Source organism: Theropithecus gelada, chromosome 6, assembly GCF_003255815.1.
Source record: "Theropithecus gelada isolate Dixy chromosome 6, Tgel_1.0, whole genome shotgun sequence".
NCBI lineage: Eukaryota > Metazoa > Chordata > Mammalia > Primates > Cercopithecidae > Theropithecus > Theropithecus gelada.
In genome coordinates, this window is record NC_037673.1 from 171,732,049 (window position 1) to 171,754,410 (window position 22,362).

Here is a 22,362-nt window from a genome sequence, read left to right on the forward strand (position 1 = left end):
GGTATGTGACGGATGGCTCTGTTTTAGGACTACGCCGGCTGTGCTGTTCTGACAGTGGTCTCGGTGATGGTGGGTATGTGACGGATGGCTCTGTTTTAGGACTACGCCGGCTGTGCTGTTCTGGCAGTGGATTAACCAGTCCTTCAATGCCGTCGTCAATTACACCAACAGAAGTGGAGACGCACCCCTCACTGTCAAGTAAGGCTATGAGATTTGACCACTGTCCGCAGTTCTCCAACCTTCATTTTATTAAGTGGTGATACTCTCCTATTTAAAAAAGCGTATGTGTACACATTTTTATATTGTTCCGAATATTATGTAGCATCTTCTTTTGTAGCTTTTTTTCAAAAAAGTCAAGTGTTTCTTTTTCTCTCTCTCTATCAAGAAAACTGTCTTCTTCCAGCCTGCCTTCTCAGACGTTACTCATGGCTTTGGAGGTACTGATAGGATGATACCTCCTTCTCAACCTGAAGCTCATGGCCCTATAGAACACACAGCAGGCAGCACCAGCCTGGCCTCTGATAAGTGACAGGCTGTTCCCCCATCTACCCTGCCTGAGTCGACAGACACCAACGTTAAAAGTAGAGGCGACAAAGTGTGGTCTCTGCAGAAATCAAGGGGAGACCATGGCGGTGTGACCTTTGTATCTGATATGTTTTTAAAATAGCTCATCTGTGGAGCCCAAAAGAAAGCAATGAGTTTAATTTTTTGTCACCTGTTAAAAAGAAAAATAGGCTAACAAGATTAGTTAACCACAAATGTTAGTTAGTGTAATTGTATTATACTTGAAAGAAAAGTTTTTTATCACTTAAAATTGCTTTTGACAACCCGTATTCTTCTACTGTTGTCATATGGAACAAAGTTGTCATATGGAACATCTTGAACTCTGTAACCCAGTGGTGTTTATCGCAATTAAAATTTCTTTTAAGAGAGAATTGCTTGGGCTTTATAGTTTTTGGACGATAAGACTTAGTATTTTTATACAGTTAAGATATCATTTTTTAAATGGCAGCACTTCGTTTTTGCTTTCAGTGTGTATATTAATATTTTGAGAAGTATTTTAAACAAATATGCTCCACACATTTAGCCCAATATGCATTCCCCTGTATTCATAGCTTCCTACACGCAGCACACAGCTCCCCTCCTTTCCATGAATACAAAGTCTGTATGTTTATTTATTTATGTATTTTAACCACCTCACCTCAAAGAATACGTGTCTGCTTTTGGAGTTACAGTCAAGATACGTGTGAAGAATCCCATTTTTTTACGGGTCTGCTTGCTTTTTCTCTAGATTCCCCTATTTGTGGAGTGATAATGTTGTTTTGTAGACTCTTCATTCTGAATCATTCTCTTTTATATTTCCCTTTTATTTCTTCAAATAATGTTGCACCAGTTTCCTGACATGCCCTCGTTGTCTACACGATATCCTTTTTTCTTTTCAGTGAGTTGGGAACAGCTTACGTTTCTGCAACAACTGGTGCCGTAGCAACAGCTCTGGGACTCAACGCATTGACCAAGGTACTCAGATTTTTATTTCCATAATAAAGCTGCTTAATTTGTTATCATCTGTCTGGCTCTAAATCCCTCTATTATTTCTTAAAATAGTTCAAGTCATATGGCTTTTTTGTTATAGTCCTTATCTTCAACTGCGTATTTTAGTTATATTTTCCAATAACTTTGGGAAGAGTTGTCACCGATAACACCTACCAGGACTGTGGTCTGGGCCTGGCTCTGTGTACAAAGTGCTAAATGTTCACCATCCTGACAGCCCTCCAGAGGCATTGTAGTGGGCAGTGTGCCGCAGGCCACAGCTCTGAAGAGAGGTAAGAGCATCTCTGTCTCGGCACTCCAAAGCCCATCCTCCTGCAACCACACTTAGCTACAATGCCTTAGAAGCTTGCACGGTCCCAGCACACCCGTGTGGGAAACATACAAATACTGCCAGGAAAATTTTGAAAGTATTCTTGGCCTGAGTTTCTATGCAAATAGGACTCTGCACTTTTCAGAGTTTTCAAGAAGAAATAAGTTACTTCCATGCACTAGTACAGGAAAAATAAGATAAAACTTTTGAAATTTTCTCCTCTGCAGCATGTCTCACCACTGATAGGACGTTTTGTTCCCTTTGCTGCCGTAGCTGCTGCTAATTGCATTAATATTCCATTAATGAGGCAAAGGTAAGACGAATATGCACTCTCAGTAGGGACGTGTGCTTGACGGGGGAGACTCTTGTAATAATTCGCTTTGTTGAAACTTTAAAATATTCGTTTTAATATGTATAGGTGAAATTAGGTGAGATCTTGGATTTCCTTCACAATAATCTGGGGTTGGGGATGAGGATGGGTGTGTTGATAAAACAAGCTTTGCCATGAGTTACTGATTATTGAAGCAGACTGAGGAGTGCGGGGAGGGGGCTGAGCTGGAATAGTCTTTCTGTGTCTGTATAATAAAAAGTTTAAAAGATATATCTCAAGCTTACATTGAGTTGTGCTTGGGTTAGACAAAGTCTATCCAAAGAAAGTTTATTCTCTAAACTAGATTCCTTTTTTTCCCTCCAGAATTTTCTTTTGGAGCTTAAAGTAACATTATTCTGTATCTTTGGAAGTATTGTTTTAGAACTGGCAAAAATTAAAGGAGAAGAAAGGACAACAAAAGCATTTTGGAATGAATAACAAAAAACAGGGGTAACCGTAGAAGTTATACTTAGTGTTAGTAAATGTAGTTAATAAATATACAATAGGGCCATGTGCGAGTGACTTTCCATGTCAGCATACTAAGTTTGTTGACTTAATAATGTGGTGTGTTATGTCTGTTTCTCATTTGGAAAGTTGCTCAAATTTGCACATGAGCATAGATTGAAGTTAGCATATCCACCCTTCGAATCGTATTGTTACTGAAAAAGGTTTTAAAAGTTTACTAGGTTGTTTTAGTTTTATTTCTATCAAAGGAGGATTAAACTTGTCCATGGCATTTAAAAATAGATGTGTCTGCCAGGCGCAGTGGCTCACACCTGTAATCTCAGCACTTTGGGAGGCCGAGGCAAGTGGATCACCTGAGGTCAGGAATTCAAGACCAGCCCAGCCAACATGGCAAAACCCCGTCTCTACTAAAAATACAAAAATTAGCCAGCACACTGGCGCACACCTATAATTCTAGCTACTCGGGTAGAGGCAGGAGAATCGCTTTGAACCTGGGAGGCGGAGGTTGCAGTGAACAGAGATAGCACCACTACACTCCAGCCTGGGCAACAGAGTGAGACTCTGTCTCAAAAAAAAAAAAAAAAAGATGTGTCAGTACCAAAAAATGACACTTGAGTGGGTATTTTAATTAAGTAGAGGCTTGATCTTTCCCAACATCGTACTGTTTCGGGACATTTCTTGAAGGCATTGGTGGAGCTCTCTGTATGTGTTTTGCTCTGCAGGGAACTCAAAGTTGGCATTCCTGTCACAGATGAAAATGGGAACCGCTTGGGGGAGTCAGCGAACGCTGCGAAACAAGCCATCACACAAGTCGTCGTGTCCAGGATTCTCATGGCAGCCCCTGGCATGGGTTAGCAGGACTTTGTCATTTATTCCAGTACAGGTTGAACAAGCGTTCACAGATCTGTGAACCAGAAAACAAAGACAAATATCATGCCTCTTAGTGGAAATCGCCTTCCCGTGGGGGTGGCAGAAAATAAACAAGTAAATAAAGTTATAGTATGTGCAGTGGTGATGAGGGCTAAGGGGGTAGGGGGCTAGGGCATGTGGGGGTGGAGGTAGGGCAGCCGGGAAGAGCACTAGGTGGAGGTGTGGGAGTGAGCCAAGTGGGTATCGGGGATGAATATTCTGGCAGAGGGAACCACAGGCAGGAGTTTGCCTGGTGTGTTGCAGGCATTATGGGTGCAGGTGCAGCTAGGGCACAGTGGGAGGGGTGGGGAGCAGTAGGAAGGTAGTCAGGAGGCCACAGACAGCAGAGCATGGATGGCGGCCCTGGCATTTCACACTTGGGATTTAGTCTGAGAGGTAAGAAGCCAGGCAGGGTTTTGGATACAGGAGCAGCACAGTCTGACTTAGGTTTTATTTGTGTGACTCTGGGTGGTGGATTGAGAATCGGCTGAAGGGGAACGAGAATGTTCAGTGGAGGCTGTCCAGGAGGCTGCCTCGGTAATCCAGGCAAGAGGCAGTGATGGGCTGGACCAGGGCCATACAGCAGGAATTTGACCAGAAGGAATTGATGGAGCAAATTGGAATGGTTAGAGCAGCTATTGATAAATTGTGTGCCAAGCAACTAGTCAGTTTTCCCTATAGAGGCTGGGATCAGCATGACCAGAAACAGAAACTCTACATTGTATTTAGTTCTGCTGAGATTCTCTAGTCCACCCTAAGGCTGCTTAAAGCTATCTTCAGACCGGGGCCTAAAGAAAGTTCTCAGACTGAGAAATCAGAGGGCCTGGGAGTTAGAGTGCTCTTCACAGAAAACAAACAGAAATTAGTATGTTTCATTTTCATCATCTAAACTGAACGCAAACAACACTTGGCAATTAAAATGAAGCTCGCCAATGAAGTATACTTCACCAGCTGCTGTCAAGTCATCCGTTAATACTTTCTGGAGGTTTTTAAATTCCCTTTGTCACTGTGACTGCTCGTTAGCAGGCAGGCAGAGCAGGCAACAAAAGTTGAAGAAAAGTGCATGAAGGAAAACTTTGAGGAACATTCTATTCACATTCCGGCAAATTGGGGGAAAACTGCTATTATCTGATTTCATACAGGAGTGCCTTGGTGCCCTGTCTGAGGCTAATGTGTTCTGTAGGGGTGGCTGCATAGCCACAGTCCTGAAACATGGGCAAAGCATCCCCTGAGTCCAGGGACCAGCACGTTTGTCACTAACCTAAGAGGAGGCTATGGAACCCACCCCGGTGTGCCTGCTGAGCCCTGATTTACAGATTTGCTGGAATCGAGGTTGCAGCTCCAGCTTCTGCCCTGGGTTTGTTTTGTTGTTGTTGTTGTTGTTGTTGTTGTTGTTGTTGTTGTTGAGACAGGGCATTGCCCTGTCCCTCAGGCTGGAGTGCAGTGCTGTGATCATGGCTTACTGCAGCCTCAACTTCCCTGGGCTCAGGTGATCCTCCTACCTCAGCCTCCCAAGTAGCTGGGACTACAGGCATGTGCCACCACACCCACCTCATTTTTATATATTTTGTAGAAACAGGGTTTTGTCATATTGCCCAACTGGTCTAGAACTCCTGGGCTCAAATGATCCGCCCAGCCTGGCCTCCCAAAATGCTGGGTTTACAGTTGTGAACCACTATGTCCGGCCCTGGGTTTGCTTTTGATTGTGGTCTTTTCTGGTTTGAATTGCCTCACTCCTCTTAAGAGTTCAGCCAGCCCAGCCCATCAAATCCATTTCTAGTGATTTGGCTATTTTAAACACTATTTAGTCCCCAGAGGAGAAATACAATCTTTCTGTCCCAGTGCAATTTATAAGAATAATTGACGTATTGAAGTAGTGGATATGACAGTTTAGTCTGATAAAAGTTGTCAGCAAATGAACAAATGCTGTCCACCACATACCCAGTGTTTTACATGCATTATTGTATCCAATTTCCCCCATTTTATAGAAAAAGAAAACAGAAAACTGAAGTTCAGAGAAGTTAGGTAACTTCTCCAGGGTCACCCAGCTAGCAAGTGGTCTAGCCCAGCGGTCCCAAACCTTTTTAGCACCAGGGACCCATTTCATGGAAGACAATTTTTTCATGGACCGGGAGTCAGGAGGATGGTTTCAGGATGATTCAAGCACATTAAATTTATTGTGCACTTTAGTTCTATTATTATTACATTGTAATATATAATGAAATAATGACACAACTGACCATCATGTCGAATCAGTGGGAGCCCTGAGCTTGTTTTCCAGCAGCTAGACAGTCCCATCTGGGGGTGATGGGGGACAGTGACAGATCATCAGGCACTGGATTCTCATAAGGAGCGGGCAACCTAGATCCCTTGGATGTGCAGTTCTCAGTGGAGTTCGGGCTCCTGTGAGAATGTAATGCGGTCGCTGATCTGACAGGAGGCAGAGCGCAAGCATAATGCAAGCAATGGGGAGTGGCTATAAATACAGCTAAAGCTTCATTCACTTGCCCGCTGCCCTCCTCCTGCTGTGCGGCCCAGTTCCTAACAGGCCACAGATCCAAACCAGTCCATGGCCCAGGGATTGGGGACCCCTGGTCTAGTCTGTACGGAAGCAGTTTCTGCCTGACTCCAAGGCAGGATTCTTTACACCATCCTCCCTGCCTTGTGCACTTTGTTTTATTAATACTGGAAGAAAAAGTTCTTGATATTTTTATTTTTGCCTATTTAAACCTAAAAGTAAAGTTATTTTCAAGATTATAAAATGATCTGGCTGGCAGAGGATGTGATATGACTTTTCAAAAATTTAGAAAACAGGAACAGTTTTCAATTTAATAAATTCAAATGTAATAATTTAAAGAATTACTACAAACTGTTTTTACTGTGACAGTGGAAACAGCCTAAAAGTGACAGAAGTTTTCTGTTAAATGGTTGAAAAAAAAAAATGTAAGCTGAAAATTGACATTAAATAAAGATTTAAGTGGATCTGTCTTTATTTGCAGCCATCCCTCCATTCATTATGAACACTTTGGAAAAGAAAGCCTTTTTGAAGGTAAGCTGTAGTTCTTTTGTCATTTTCTCAACCCTTTTTATTTCCTTTTAGATTTCAAACTGTACAGAGTATTTCTTACCTAAACAGTATAGAATTTGAAGGCCACTTTCTCCTGGGCACTTACGTAAATAAAAAGATGTTCCCAGGAAGATTTGATTTCTAATCTCAGATATTTGAAAAAGCTTTTTGTAAATAAAGACTGCTACTTTTGAGAGGTTTTAACTCAGTTACACACACAGTCATCTATTGGATGCCTGGCTGGGTAAAAATGAAGGGATGATGTGAATTTGGAATGATATGTGTACAAGTCAGTAGTCATCCTATCAGGAATGAAAAAATCATTCAGAGTAGCAGCTTCATGGGGTCTCAGTTTGGGAACAGTTACCACAGTTCCTCTCATCTCAGTGACAAACACTGAACAGAAGACAGTTGGGCATGTTGCATAAGTTTCTTGCTGTGACAGATGGAAATTTCTGTAGATATTTTCCTGGCATTTTCTCATGCGAAGGAGCTGGCAAATGATAAAAGCAGTTAGCCCCATCTTAGCCCACCATTGCCGCATTGTTCCAGGCTGTTACACAATGATAAGATGAATAACTGTTGTGTTCTCCCCACTTTCATCTTAAGTTGTGGTTTTTTTTAGCTTTGCTTGATATCGTACCCTTTGATCATCATTTGGAAGTGTGTCGCCTCACCTACTTTTCCCACCGAAGCCCCCTACCTGCCCCACTCCCCACATGGAAGGGCCCACTGGTTTCAGAACCCCACATGAAGGTCCAGAGAGATGATCAGGACAGCTCATGGCTCAGTCCTGGCACCTCAGTGGCTACAAGGGGGCCTGGTTGTAGCTGTAGTCCTTCACACCTCAATGAGAGATAATTGCTCTGAAAAACTAATGGCTAAATACTGTTAAGGTACCCATGCACACCTACCACTCCCCAAGTTCATGGTTGCTGGTATACGTCAGTGTTGCATTTCACCCATGCAGAGAGTACCGTAGGACAGAAATGATAGTACAGTCATTGCTTATGACACAGAGGCAGCTTATATTAAAATCCCTACTTTTCCATGTTCAAAACACTTTCAGATTCTATTGTGAAGGCAGGCTTCACCGTGCCCCTTCCGCAAAGGCTGAAGAGATCACTTCCTCGGCAGCTCATGATACCCATGCGGTGGTGTTCACCTTGGTTGGCCTTCCGCTTGTTCCCACTGCCCCAGGGCCAGGTGTGCCTCCTCTGCAAGGATGTACTCATCTGGGCTTTTACCTTAGAAATGACCAGACTCCTCCGCAAACAAGAAATTAATTGAACATTCTGGGCTTTTTTAAACGATGATGCTTGGGGAGCATTCAGTATGACTCATCCATCCCCCCACGCCTTATCTCTCCCCAAGTGGAGAGCTGGGAAAAAAGGCATCAGCTGTAGGCAGGTGACTCACGGAAATTTTTGCAGTAAACCAAAAAGTTCGCTGCCTAAAATCTGGTGCTTCTGTGAACAGTGTTCTTGAAGAATAGTTCCATTGTCTCTTTACACTTGGGTCATTCTTAATGGCACGTTCATTGGGAGCGAAATTGATATGGTTTGGGTCCTATGCTAGTTCTTATTCCTTAAGTTCTAATTCTTTTATATTCCCTTTTATAAATTTGGACTGCTGTGTCTACTCAGTAGGCTTTCAGGACTGCTAGTTGAATGGGAATGTAACATTTATTTGTTCATTCATGTTTTTTTTTCAACAGCCCTTTGCTGAATGCTTGTTTATGCCAAGCGATGTGGTAGACACTAGAGTCCCAGAAAGAGGATGTGACTCCTGCTCTCAGGGAGCATATAGGGAAGAGGCGCAAGACAGATTGTGAAAATACACAGTGTTTAAAGTTTGGGGCACAGAGGGAGCGCATAGGAGGTATCTTACCCAACTGGTGTAGGTGAGCAGAGACTTCTTTGAAGAGGACGGGGTGAGGGCCACACGCTCTGCAGAAGCCCAGCAAGTACACAGAGCAGGAATTGTTGGAGATTTGTGGATGGTGAGGTTGGCTGGGATGTAGGCAATGTGTAAGGAATTGACTATATCATATATAAAAATTAACTCTCAGTGGTTCATAGAATCTAAATGTAAAAGTCTACAACTATAAAACTTCTAGAAGAAAATACAGTAGAACACTAGGGCTAGGCAAAGACTTATTGGACTCAACACAAAAAGCACAGCCCATGAAAGAAAAATTGATGAATTAGACTTCATCGGATTTTTAAAATTCTGTTCTTAAAACTACACAGAAAATGAAAAGAGAAGAAACGGCATGGGAAAAAATGTTTACAAGGCATGTATGTGATAAAGGACTTGTGTCCAGAATACATAAAGGATCCTCAGCCCTTAAGCTGGGCAGAAGGTTTGAACAGACACCTTACCAAATACATACAGTTCTCAAGCACCTAAAAAATGCTTAGTATCTTTAGTCATTGGGAAATCTAAATTAAAACCACATGAGCTGCCACTCAACGCTTATTAGAATGTCAAAAACTAAAAAGATTAATCATAACAAGTGTTGGTGAGGAAATGGAAGAACTGAAACCTTCCCCAGTGCTGGTGAGAATTAATGCGGTACAGTCATGTGAGAAAATATTGAGGCGGATTCTTACAAAGTTAAACAGATGCTGCCCTGTGATCCAGCCTTTTCTTTCCTACTTCTTTACCTAGGAAAAATAGAAGCACATGTCCATGAAAGACAAATGTTCATAGCAACTTTATTTGTGGTAGCCAAAAACTAGAAACAGCTCAAATTGCTCAACAAAAGGAAAATGGATAAACACCTTGTGAATACAAAGGAACACTTAACTCAGCAATAAAAAGTAACACACTAGTGCTACACACAACATGAAGGGGTCTCAAAGTAATTACACAAAAGAATAGATACTGTATATCGAGTCCTAGAAAATGTAAACTAAATCTAGTGACAGAAAGATGAGAGGTTGCCATATAATGGGGTGCAGGGTTTATGGAAGAGGGAGGAACTGCAAAGGGTACAGGAGCAAGAAAAACATTCGGGGTGGTAAATATTTTCATTATTTTGATTGTGCTTATGGCTTCACAGCTGCATATAGATGTCAGAACTTACACACTTCAAATATGTGCAGTTGTATGTCAATAAAGCTATTAGAAAAAGATCATGGAGGGAGAGAGAATTTAGAGTCATTAACTTTTAAGGGTTTTTCTTTTTTTGCCTTTTGTGTGTGTGTGTGTGACCGAGTCTTGCTTTGTCACCAGGCTGGAGTGCGGTGGCACGATCTCGGCTTACTGCAACCTCCGCCTCCCGGGTTCAAGCGATTCTCCTGCCTCAGCCTCCCAAGTAGCTGGGACTACAGGCGCCCACCACTGCACCTGGCTAATTTTTTGCATTTTTAGTAGAGATGGGGTTTCACCATGTTAGCCAGGATGGTCTTGATCTCTGGACCTCATGATCTGCCCGCCTCGGCCTCCCAAAGTGCTGGGATTACAGGCATGAGCCACTGTGCCCAGCCTAACTTTGAGCTTTTTACTTCATTGAAAAATATATATATATATATATTTTAAACATATAATTACTGTCTTTAACTCATTTAGACTTTTCATCTAAACACCCTCTGTTTGCACAGTTCTGTTAGGTATGATATGTCTCTACCTTGAGACATTTTGTGAATATCTAGTGAAACACCAGCATCCCAGCTGACGAATGTTGTATCTGACTTTCTGATGGAGAGGAAGGGATGAATAAGGCAGGATGGGATGCTGGGGTAGGAGCTGGAAGAAGACATGGTATCAGGTTGGGTTTTGGCAGGATACTGTAATTGTCTAGGAGCCTTGTCTGTGCGAGGAGCCTTTCCATCAAAACCCTCTGCGTGAGCCACAGTCAGCACGTAGTTTGCACATGCCCGCCTCCAAGGTGGCACACAGCTGCTCTCTTTTGGCTAACAGATTAGCCCAGTTTGCTGCAGACCAGAGTCTACTTAAAATGAGGTGGCTGCTCTCACAGGTTCACGTTCATCCATGAACAGGCTCTCGCTCAGTACTATGCCTACCCTCCCATCACCAAGTCTGTCCCAGCCCAGATGTCACCTGGATAGGAAGTGCTAGGGGAGTATTTAGCATCTCCTTATGACAATCCTTCACCATCAAACAGAGACGGTTGCCAAAGATAGTGTTTTCCTTTTCATTCTGTCTTTTTTTTTTTTTTTTTTTGAGATGGAGTCTCACTCTGTCACCCAGGCTGGAGTGCAGTGGCCAGATCTCAGCTCACTGCAAGCTCCATCTCCCGGGTTGACGCCATTCTCCTGCCTCAGCCTCCCGAGTAGCTGGGACTACAGGCGCCCGCCACCTCGCCCGGCTAGTTTTTTTGTATTTTTAGTAGAGACAGGGTTTCACCGTGTTAGCCAGGATGGTCTCGATCTCCTGACCTCATGATCCGCCCGTCTCGGCCTCCCAAAGTGCTGGGATTACGGGCTTGAGCCACCGCGCCCAGCCTCGTTCTGTCTTTTGAGGAGAGAGACCCCTCTGTGTAACCTGTAGGGGTCAGTTTCCTTGCCGATGCTTCTCCCTTCCTCTCTAATCCATCCCTTTCCCCTCTTACGCCAACCCTGATGAACCTTTTCTCCAGAGGAGTCTCTTTGGGGACCAGGGTACGCCTCCCATGCACGTTGTCTTCTAACAGCTTGTGTTGACTCCTAACTACGCTGGCTGATTTCATTACAACCAGCTCACACCACCTTGGTTGCAGTGATTTCTGTGGCCCTATTTATATAACCATATATCTCATCACTCTTTATATTGTGTATTGAAGTACCACTCCTTTTTTAAAACTAAAAATCTAACAGCATTTATTCTCCAAAAGACCAACCAACTTGTTCATTTCCATTAAAAAAAAAAAAGTGTGACTAGCAAAAATGTTTTATGCTAGAAATAGTTTTAACCATACTGACAGCAACTAAAACCAAAAAGACGAGGTGCAAAGTGGGGTGAGGGATGGTGAGCATTTGTTGGGTTTCTGGTATATTCCAGCCACTATACTAGGTGCTTCATGAATGTGATCTGGCATCTTCCTCCGCACACTTTTAGGAAGCTGTTAATGATGTTCATTTTGCACCATAACAAGGAAACGGAAGCTTGGAGAGGCTACACTCTGCCTGTGCTTCCCCACAGTCAGGAACCAACCGGAAGGGCAGAGACTTGAGACCTTGGCACCAGGCTATCCTATCTCCTCAGCCAGGGGATACGTTACAATTAAATGACAGCTATCTCCCCACCTCCACTATATACCCAGGCAGTGCTCAGATTAAATGGGGGGATGTGGGAAAAAACAGAAGCCACTTGATCTTTGCGTGGGTGCTGATTTACAGATCAAAGAAGGCTACAGGAAGTTAGGCTAACACCGTTGTTGCAGCGTTTCCCCCAAATTTCACTAACCACCTTCTATCTGGATCTTGAAATATGGTGAGGTTCCTTCCAGTTAATCACAAGAAATTGTCTCTAAGACCCTGTATGAAAAGTATTCAAAGTCATTTATTTCTCAACGCAGAGGTTCCCGTGGATGAACGCACCCATTCAAGTTGGGTTAGTTGGCTTCTGGTGAGTAGAAATTACTTTTACATAATTAATTTCTTTTTAAAATATAAATACACAGCGTATGAAAGGTGACTGGGTAATATGGGATACAAATTTTGAAAATGAGCCATCTCAGAACGTCTGGAATGCATGGCCCCAGATAATTAAATAGAAGTAAACTGTCTTTAGAGGAACCTACAACATGGGGGCTATTCATGTGATTCTTTTTTAAATCGTTTTATCTCTGTGATTTTTCCATTATTTTGGCAATCCTAGGTAATAAAACTTACACAAACAGGACTTATTTTTGTTAGACAACACAGAACATAATGCTCTGAAGAAAGAAGGGATTGTTGTAAAATAGAAAAATAATCTGAAAAGTTAACCATTTAAAATGGTCTGACCTTTTTTTGTATTTTTTTTTAAGTTTGGTGTTTGCTACACCCCTGTGTTGTGCCCTGTTTCCTCAGAAAAGGTATGTATTTGTATTTGTTATTCTTCAGAATAATCATGAGTTTTAATCCTAAAAACCAATGGAAGGTGCAGGTGCCATTATTCCATTTCATTGGCAGGGAAGTTGAGACTCAAAAGATACTGAAGCCAGGGTCTCTAAAAGGAAGGGATGGAGGCAGAAATCAAACCCACATCTGCCTAATTTCAGATGTACCCAGTTCTTTTCTACCCCCTTCCATTAAATTTTAAAACGCTTTATTCTTTTATAAGAATCAGATTAACTCTGGTGCAAATTTGCTTTTATGAAAATTTAAAATATGGTCCAATCCATTGGCAAATGCATCTGTAATACAGATATGATAGGATGTAAGTTCCGCCCCCAGGGACAGCAATTATATGCACTTAGCTTAGGTGGTTGGTATATTTGCTTCCCTTCTTCCCACTTAGTTTTTTGCCTTAAAAGCTTTCTCGTGCATGCCTTTCATCACAAGCTGCCCTTGAATCCTGCCTGTGATGTGAGAACAGGACTAACTGGCATTAAATCGGCATTTTCAACATCAGGTCTCCAGCCTGCTCTTGACCTGACACCAACATGCAAAGCGGCGGCATTTTGTTGTCTGTCGTTTTCTGTGTTATCAGGCCCCTTGCCATGGTAATACCCTTTCCTTCGTGGGCCGGTAGGTCCCGAACATACGGTCTTTAATCCCCTAGCCTTGCGGAGTCGGTTTTGGATGAAGTGTCTGTTCTAGAACTAATGCGGTCACATGCCTCTACCTGATGGAGAACTCCACCTTGTATCTGCTCTCCCACTCTGTCTCCGACCCCGCTGTTTTTGAATAGACATTTAAACCTCATGGACAGGAGCCCTTTATCACCTTGGGCCTGCTGAGGAGCCCCCCGTGAAGAGGGCAGGACCTTCAGAACTTGCTCTGGGAGCCTGATTCAGATGAATTTCCTCATCTCTACAGTGGGATAATGATACCTGTTTAACTGCACAAACCCCAGAGTCTTGGGGCTCAACCTGAGAATGTCCATGTCTATAGTATGTGGGCTTATGAACGCTGGTGTTCAGCAGCTGACCTTGATTTAGCAATTTAGACTTCGAGCACATAAAATGCCGAGGGGCGTGCCTGATACCAAGGAAACGCCTAAGAAATGTAGCTGTAATTATTTTCAGGTTGAAAAGATTTTAGATTTGAAAACCCATAGAGAAACTTTCTACTTTGGCCTTGATTTTCTTTGAGTGCTGCGAGAAAAAAAATATATATAGTCTAACATTTATTTTTTAAGATTCATTTAAACTCTAGGTGTAGAAATGAAAAGCTTTCTGTAACTACTAGTGTCCTCAGGTCAAGGCCCTCAGAAAGCGTGTGGTTTTACATTTGTGAAACCAATGGTCTTTTGTTTTACTGTATTTTAAAATAACTTCTTACTCTGTTTTATTGTTTATACATTGTTTGTATGTTTGGCTTCTTTAGGTCCCTGGCTCCTCGGTTTCATAGAGTAGGATTAATAATATTCCTTGGCTTGTAATATAGTATCCTCATTGATCCAAGCATGACCCTGTTTTCCTTATTTTTATTTTATTTATACTAGTAATATAATGAACATCCACAAATTCGGTGCCCAATGAGGCAGGAGAATCACTTGAACCCAGGAGGTGGAGGCTGTGGTGAGCCAAGATCACGTCACTGCATTCCAGCCTGGGCAACAGTGTGAGATTCCATCTCAAAAAAAAATATATATATATATATATATTTATATGTATATTTATCTCCAATAAGTTACATCTTATAGACTCCTCCCAACCTGTGTCCCTGCCTCCCCTGCAGATTTAACCACTATACTGAATTTCATGCTCTTGCATTTTATATTTGTGTATGTGTCTTTAGTTTGTCTTCTTAGGAACTTGTTAGACAAGGGTGTCACACTATCATAAGATATATAGTCTTCTAGTACTTGTTCTTTTTATTCAGTATCAGAACTAAGATTCATCTACATTATTGCGTGTACCTGTAGTCCATTCGTTGCTATTGTTGTATCATAGTGCATTGTATGAATGCGCCACAGTTGCCCATCTCCCATGTGAACAAGTGATAATGAAAACATTCTTTATTAACATTTTTGAGAAGCAGCAAATGTGTTGCTTTGAGAGATATTTATAGCTTTAAATGTTTATATTTTGAATAATGGATAAAAATCAATGCACTAAATGTCCAACTTAACTTTAAAAAAAGCACAAAAGAATAAACATCAGAAAAGAAGGAAGGAAGGAGATTAAGATCAGAAATAAATAACAGAAAGAGTAGAGGATCAACAAAGTGAAAACTTGGTTCTTTGAAAATAGAAACAAAATAGGCCGGGCGTGGTGGCTCAAGCCTGTAATCCCAGCACTTTGGGAGGCCGAGATGGGCGGATCACGACGTCAGGAGATCGAGACCATCCTGGCTGACACGGTGAAACCCCGTCTCTACTAAAAAAATACAAAAAACTAGCCGGGCGACGTGGCGGGCGCCTGTAGTCCCAGCTACTCGGGAGGCTGAGGCAGGAGAATGGTGAACCCGGGAGGCGGAGCTTGCAGTGAGCTGAGATCTGGCCACTGCACTCCAGCCTGCGCAACAGATCGAGACTCTGTCTCAAAAAAAAAAAAAAAGAAAATAGAAACAAAATAGACAATTGTCTGGTGAGATTAATCAAAACAAAAAGAGAGAGAAAATCACAAATAATATGAATGAAAAAGAGGCATAACTGTAGATTCAGCGGTGATTAAAAATAATAACATTATACCAATAGATTTGAAAACAGGCAAAATAGACAAATTTCTGGAAAAAATATTAGCAAAGCTGAAAAATTAAAAAGTCAGAATAAGCAAGATAGTCATTAAGGAAGCTGAAGCAGCATTTAATCTTCCTCCTACAAAGAAAACACAAGAAACAGGTAGTTTTACAGGTAAGTTTTTCCAGCTGTCAAGAAACAGATTATTCCAATTTTGAACAAACTCTCCTGGAAGATAAAAAAGAGAACACTCCCCACCATCCACCAAGGTTTGAATAACTTTAATTCCAAGATCAGACTTGGGCCTTTAACATACATTCGTAGTAATTACAGATACTTAGAGATCAATGGCAAAACAGAAGGACCAAGAGGCGGCATAGCAGGGCTTCGGGATCAAGAAGGATCTGCCTTCAACATCTCAGTTGCACCTCAGGTTTCCTTACCTGTACAATTATGATAATACTGGACTTCTAGAGTTTTCATAAGGATTAAAATGCATAATGTCTGGCCCAGCAAATGAGCAATAAGTCATAGCCATTATCATTACCATCATCAATGTCATCATTGAGTAAAATGACTCAAAGACCCACTACATAAGCAGTAGCCATCGTGGGATTTTTTTTTTCCTACCTTTTTTCTATATTCGTAATTGTTAAAATTTGTTTTGCATATTTGAAATATAAACTTGTATCCTGACTTTTTTTTAACCTTACAGTCTATCACATGTCAACTATATTAAATACCAATTTTTTTATTGTTTTTTAGAGACAGGGTCTCACTCTCTTGCCCAGGTTGGAGTGCAGTGGCACAGTCATAGCTTACTACAGCCTTGAACTTCTGGGCTCAAGCAATCCTCCTATCTCAGCATCCTGAGTAGCTGGGGCCACAGGCATACACCAACACACCTGTCTTATTTTTTATTTTGATAGATACAAAAATTTGGGTCTCACTAGGTTACCCAGGCTGGTCTCAAACTGCTGGCCTCAAGACATCCTCCTGCTTCAGCCTCCCAAAGCTCTGAGATTACAGGTGTGAGCCACTGCGCCCAGCCTCAAATTTTTTTTTAAACTAATTACATATCAAAATATTAGCAGTTTTTCTGGTAGGTATTCTGGACAATTTTCTTTATACTTTAATGAGTATGCGTTTCTCTCAAAGAATAAGCTTTTTTATATATATATATATATATATATATATACCCATAATACCTTCAAATACATTCTTAAGCACTTAAAGACTAACAGTAGTTATCTCTCAGTGGGATTATAAATGTTTTGGGGTTTTTTTGTACATTTTAGTATTTTCTGAAATTTTTTCAATAAGCATGTATTATATATGGTAAACAAAAGCACATTAATGCAGGCAAATTATTAATGTTATACATTTCACTGACTGCATATATCTTTTTTTATCAATGGTGAACATTGCAAATGATTGATACTGTTTTTCTTAGGAAGTGGCATTGCCACAAACGGTTTTTCCAGCACCAGCAGGGTCTGAGAGTGTCATCACCATACCCTCTTGCCAGCAATAAGAGATTTCACCTTTTAATAACGTGAGAGGGAAAAGTTGGGTGTTGGGTTCTTAAGATGCATTTCTTCCATTATGAGTGACAATTTTTTGAAAGGAACATCATCTTGTTTTCTAGCCGTATGAAGCATTTCTCCAACAAGACCCACTGTACCAGTCCTGGGATCTCCACGCCTGTGCCTTCTCCATGCTCTTTCTAGATCCTGATTCTCACCTCTGCCTGTGTAATAACCCTGTCATTTCTCCCTTATCCCAGTTCCATGTCTGTGACAAGCTTGGAGGCCGAGTTGCAAGCTAAGATCCAAGAGAGCCATCCTGAATTGCGACGTGTGTACTTTAATAAGGGACTGTAAAGCAAGGAGGAAACCTCTGCAGCTCATTCTGCCACTGCAAAGCTGGTGTAGCCATACTGGTGAGAAAAATCCTGTTCAACCTGGGTTCTCCCAGTTACAGAAACCTTTTAAAGATCCACATTCGCCTTTTAGAATAAAGCTGCTACTTTAACAGAGCACCTGGCATGGGCCAAGTGCCTGATACTCCCTTACATTGAATCATGTTATGATTTATAGAAATACCCTTCCTTTAGCTTTTATAGTCATTGTTTTTCAAAGACAGTATACCAGCCATCACCCAGGGTTTTAAAAAAGTACTAATAGACATAGAATAGGTGCTCAGTGTATGGTCAGTAAATATTCTATTGATTATCAATCAATGAAAAGAGAATCTGTTTAAAATATTGAATTTTCATCTCACTCCCATTCCAAATCAAGGAGAGCTCAGCAGTGAACTGGGAAAATACAAAAGCTCTGGGCTAATGTATAAAAACTTACCCCGAAATATTAAGGGCAGTTTGCTTCTAGTGTGGGGACTGTGCTGGCCCAATGAAGGTAACGAAGTTTTTGGATTTGGAGGGTGAAAGCTCCTTCACACCCCTTCCAAAAGTCAGTCACGGACCACGGCAACATGCCTTCCTGCTAGATCATTATATACATTCAGATTGTGGGTGGATTGCCTTGGTTGACTTTTAATTTATTGTTTTGTGTTCTTATAAAGATGTTAATCTTACCTTGCAGTTATTGACTTTATAGTCAATTATTTACATCAAATAATGAAATTACTGAAATGTACAAATGTCAAATTTTGGAAGTATATTCAATACCAATGCTGTGTGAGTGGGCTGAATCTAGTTCATTGGTTTTTTTTTTTTGGTAAGAAGTGAGACTACAGTTCCAGCTACCTACATGTCTTTTCTTGTCATCCTTATAGATCTCTTTGGCTTTCAGAAAGATACAGTGATAATGTGTATGAATCAGTCACAGTGAATTTTACTTGAATATTGTATGTTGCATTCCACTTCATTGGAAGATAATGAAATGTACCACTGTTTACATCATCTGTAGTGATTTCACAGATAATATATTTAATATAACAGATTATGTTTCAAGTCTGTAGATGTCCAACGTCGTAGACAGTCGGCCCTCTGTATCCATGAGCTCTACATCTGTGAATTCAGTCAAGTTTGGATGGGAAATATTTTTTAAAAAGATACAAAATATACATAATAATGAAAAATAATACAAATTTAAAAACCAATACAGTATAATAACTATTTACATAGTGCTTACATTGTATTAGGTGTTATAAGCAATCTAGAGATGATTTATCAAGTATACAGGAGGATGTGCCTAGGTTATATGCAAATACTGCGCCGTTTTATATCAGGAACTTGAGCATCCGCAGATATTGGTATCGGAGGGCGGTCCTGGAACCAGCCACCCACGGATACTGAGGGGCGACGTTTCACGAAGTGTAGATCATTGTATTCAGAGATTGTAAGTGAAAAAATATATAGAAACTCTTTAGTTTTGGCAGATTTTTTTTCTGACAATGTGACCAGACTGAATTTCCTCATAAAGAAAAAATGGCGTGCCTTGTGTCTGTGTTTCTCTTTTCTCTGAAAGGATTAATAGATCTGAAGCTTTGGGCCACTCGGAGCCTTCCTTGATGCTGCCAGAATCTCCTCATTTAGATTTTTTGTCTTAAACCATTGGAAGCAAAATGGCTTTCCCGTGACACTCTGGTCTTGGACAGGCTCTGTTGTCCTCGACATGTCTCTTTAAAAAGTGGTAAAAGCCTGAAATTCAGGGCAGATCTCCATAAGGTGCTGAAGGGACTCTTTTCGTAGGAAGCTAAGGCACGGTTGCCTGCCCCAGGTGTCCTGCTCCTCTCAGAGTCCTCCCGGCACCAGGTAATCTGTAGCTCCGTTTCAGAATGTTAACCTCCAGTGAAGAGCTCATGACTGGTTAGAAGACTGACAAACTAACCAAAATTTTACACACTCCAGTTATGTGTGTTAAAAGTTATCAAAGGAATGGCCAGGCGCGGTGGCTCACCCCTGTAATCCCAGCACTTTGGGAGGCCAAGGCAGTTGGATCACCTGAAGCCAGGAGTTTGAGACCAGCCTGGCCAACATGGAGAAACCCTGTCTCTAAAAATACAAAAAATTAGCCAGGCGTGGTGGCACACACCTGTAATCCCAGCTACTCGGGAGGCTGAGGTAGGAGAATCGCTTGAACCCGGGAGGCGGAGGTTGCGGTGAACCGAGATCACACCATTGCACTCCAACCTGGGCGACAGAGCAAAACTCCATCTCAAAAAAAGAAAAGATTATAAAAGGGATGATGAACATGGAGCTGCGTCTTTTTAAACGTTGTTTTTTGATGCTTCAGACTCTTAATACTTTTATATAAAGCTATAAACTGTGTATGTTAATCATGGTTTATAACAAAGAACAAATAAACCAAGATTGGCAATCCTTGCCGATCTTTTAGAAATACCCTTTCTGGAGAAAAAAATCCACATGAAGTGCAATAAGCTTGTAAAGCTAAGTAGTTATTAATATTTCTATTAACACGATATAAAGGATTATGATTGTAAGTGTTTACTGACTGGCAGTTTTTATTTCAGTATTAGCACAGTGTCTTGCCAGTATTGGAGGCCATGTATTATTTCAGTTCAACTGGATGAAATGTTAAATAAACTCAGAATGAAAATAAATTCTCTCTTTTATTTGTACATAAAGGATAAAGCAATTTGTATGTTACAATTGATGGTACTTTTCATTCAAACTTAGTATCTGCAGTACCATCAGCAACTCCTAATGAAAAGATATTTTTGTATTTTGCCTTTGACAAGAAATATATTTCTATTTTGAGCTACCAGTCTTCCACCTTTTTGAACCTCATATACATAGAGGCACACCCACCCCGCCCCAAACCCCAACGACAGTGTGATTCCAGGAATATTAATGATGGGCATGGGGGATGGATTTTGGCTTTAAACTCTGATGGCCAACACCACTGCACATGACGGTGATGTAAATGTGCTTTTATATTATTGATCTGATTCTAACCTGGAACTGCATTTACTGACAAAGTCTAAATTAACCTAAGACTGAGGAGTGCCTTAATAAAAGACTTGATACGGGCCAGGCGCAGTGGCTCAGGCCTGTGATCCCAGCATTTTGGGAGGCCGAGGCAGGCGGATCACAAGGTCAGGAGATCAAGACCATGGTGAAATCCCGTCTCTACTAAAAATGCAAAAAATTAGCCGGGCGAGGTGGCGGGTGCCTGTAGTCCCCAGCTACTTGGGAGACCGAGGCCGGAGAATGGCGTGAACCCGGGAGATGGAGCTTGCAGTGAGCTGAGATCACACCACTGCACTCCAGCCTGGGCGACAGAGCGAGACTCCCTCTCAAAAAAAAATAAAATAAAATAAAAGACTTGATACAGAGCTGAGCATTTTAACTTCCTTGGCCATGTTTCTGCATTTGTTTTGCTACAGTAACTCTGTTGTCACTGAAATTATTTAAATATATTCAAGAGCGTGGGTCTAGAAATCAGAGCCAGGTCCAATCTTCATTGCACCCTTTTATAAAAGATACGCATTTAGGCCAATGACATTCTCTGTGACCTTCAGTTTTGTGGTTTTTGTTTTGACTCTTTGGAAAAATCATTGAATCATAGAGTTGTTATAAAGATTAAATGAGCTAATCCCTGCACAGTAGACACCATATTGCCTGGCACTTAGTAAACATTAAACGAATGGTTGCCTCTTGTATATTTGCTCTAGAGACAGTGGGTGTGCATTCAAAATGCCAGCGTGTCATTGCTAAAGGTAAGATTTCAGAACCCTGGCAACTTTGCCAGAGATGGCACACAACTTAACTAAAAATATCAGATTAAAATGGTCAAGTGGAGACTTTAAATCTATCCCTTAAAAATGTCCAGCAATTAAGGTTTTGCATAAATGAGACAGAAGCCGGAGAGTCTCCACTCACAGATGAGCAAATGGGCTTGCGTTAGTGAAGTGCATGCTTCAGGCTGCTCCTGGTCACTTGAAAACCAGATCTGACATCCATACCTACAGCCTTGTCCAAAAATGTAGACAACTGGAATATGCTAATAAAATTAATTTTTCTTCTGTGTATTCAGAGTTTTACTAAAAGCTGCAGGAAAATAAGATTACATTTGGTGGGATGAGAGAAGGCATCACTTAAACCCTAGATAGTCAAAGTGTGGTCCGTAGACCAGAGACATCCAAACTTGTTAGAAATGCAGATTCTTAGACCAGACCCCCGACCTGCGGAGCCAGGATCTGACAGGTGCCAAGAGCCCCAGGTGATCCCTGAATACATCGCAGCTTGAGAAGTTCTGGCTACAGCCACATTCCTAGTGTTCCCAGGGGTCAGTGAGCTTCACTGGGTCAATTTGAGGACAACTTGTGGTTTTCTATGAATTTTGAGTATTTACCCCTCACCAGATTCCAAGAAACCATGGGAAGGGGTCCTCGTTGACAAACAAGCTTACGAGGACAAGGATTTGGATTTCTCTTTTGTCCATTGCCATATCCCCAGCACCTAGAACAGTTGACACTAGGCCAGGGGCCATGTGGTCATTGGGTTCAACCTAGGCTGTTTCTAGAATCTGCAAAGTGTCCTCACCTACCCAAATGTGGAAAAGAATCCATTGTGTGTTTCAAAGAGGGCATCACCAGCATGTGGAAAGAACAGGGAATAGGAGATTTTCTGAGAAGACAGCTAGAGGGGAAATGACTGAGCAACCACATTACAAGTGTGTTCTGGAATGAACCCTTTCCTCACAGACGACAGAGTGCCTCCAAGTTTCTGCAACAGAAGGAAACCAGGACTGATGCACATAGGGGCTTGTTTAATCCTCATGGAACCCATCATATCCCCACTTTCAAAGAAAAGAGATTTGATGCTCAGGGAAGTGGACTGACTTGCCCAGTGTCACACCATGGTGGAACCACGATCTTTTTTTTTTTTTTTTTTTTTTTTTTTTTTTTTTTTTTTTGAGACGG

General features: G+C 41.5%; 1 protein-coding gene across 1 annotated transcript in view; it reads left to right on the forward strand.

Annotated features, from left to right (window-relative positions):
- The window catches only part of SFXN1 (sideroflexin 1), a 47,973-nt gene extending 27,936 nt beyond the window's left edge, over positions 1 to 20,037 (forward strand). The window contains exons 3-10 of the mRNA XM_025389429.1: positions 100 to 198; positions 1,443 to 1,518; positions 2,089 to 2,174; positions 3,419 to 3,546; positions 6,605 to 6,654; positions 12,197 to 12,246; positions 12,650 to 12,697; positions 17,237 to 20,037. Of these exons, the coding sequence (XP_025245214.1) occupies positions 100 to 198; positions 1,443 to 1,518; positions 2,089 to 2,174; positions 3,419 to 3,546; positions 6,605 to 6,654; positions 12,197 to 12,246; positions 12,650 to 12,697; positions 17,237 to 17,333 (634 nt within the window). The 3' untranslated portion in view covers positions 17,334 to 20,037. The remainder of the gene's footprint in view (positions 1 to 99; positions 199 to 1,442; positions 1,519 to 2,088; positions 2,175 to 3,418; positions 3,547 to 6,604; positions 6,655 to 12,196; positions 12,247 to 12,649; positions 12,698 to 17,236) is intronic.
- The last annotated feature ends 2,325 nt before the right edge of the window (positions 20,038 to 22,362 follow it).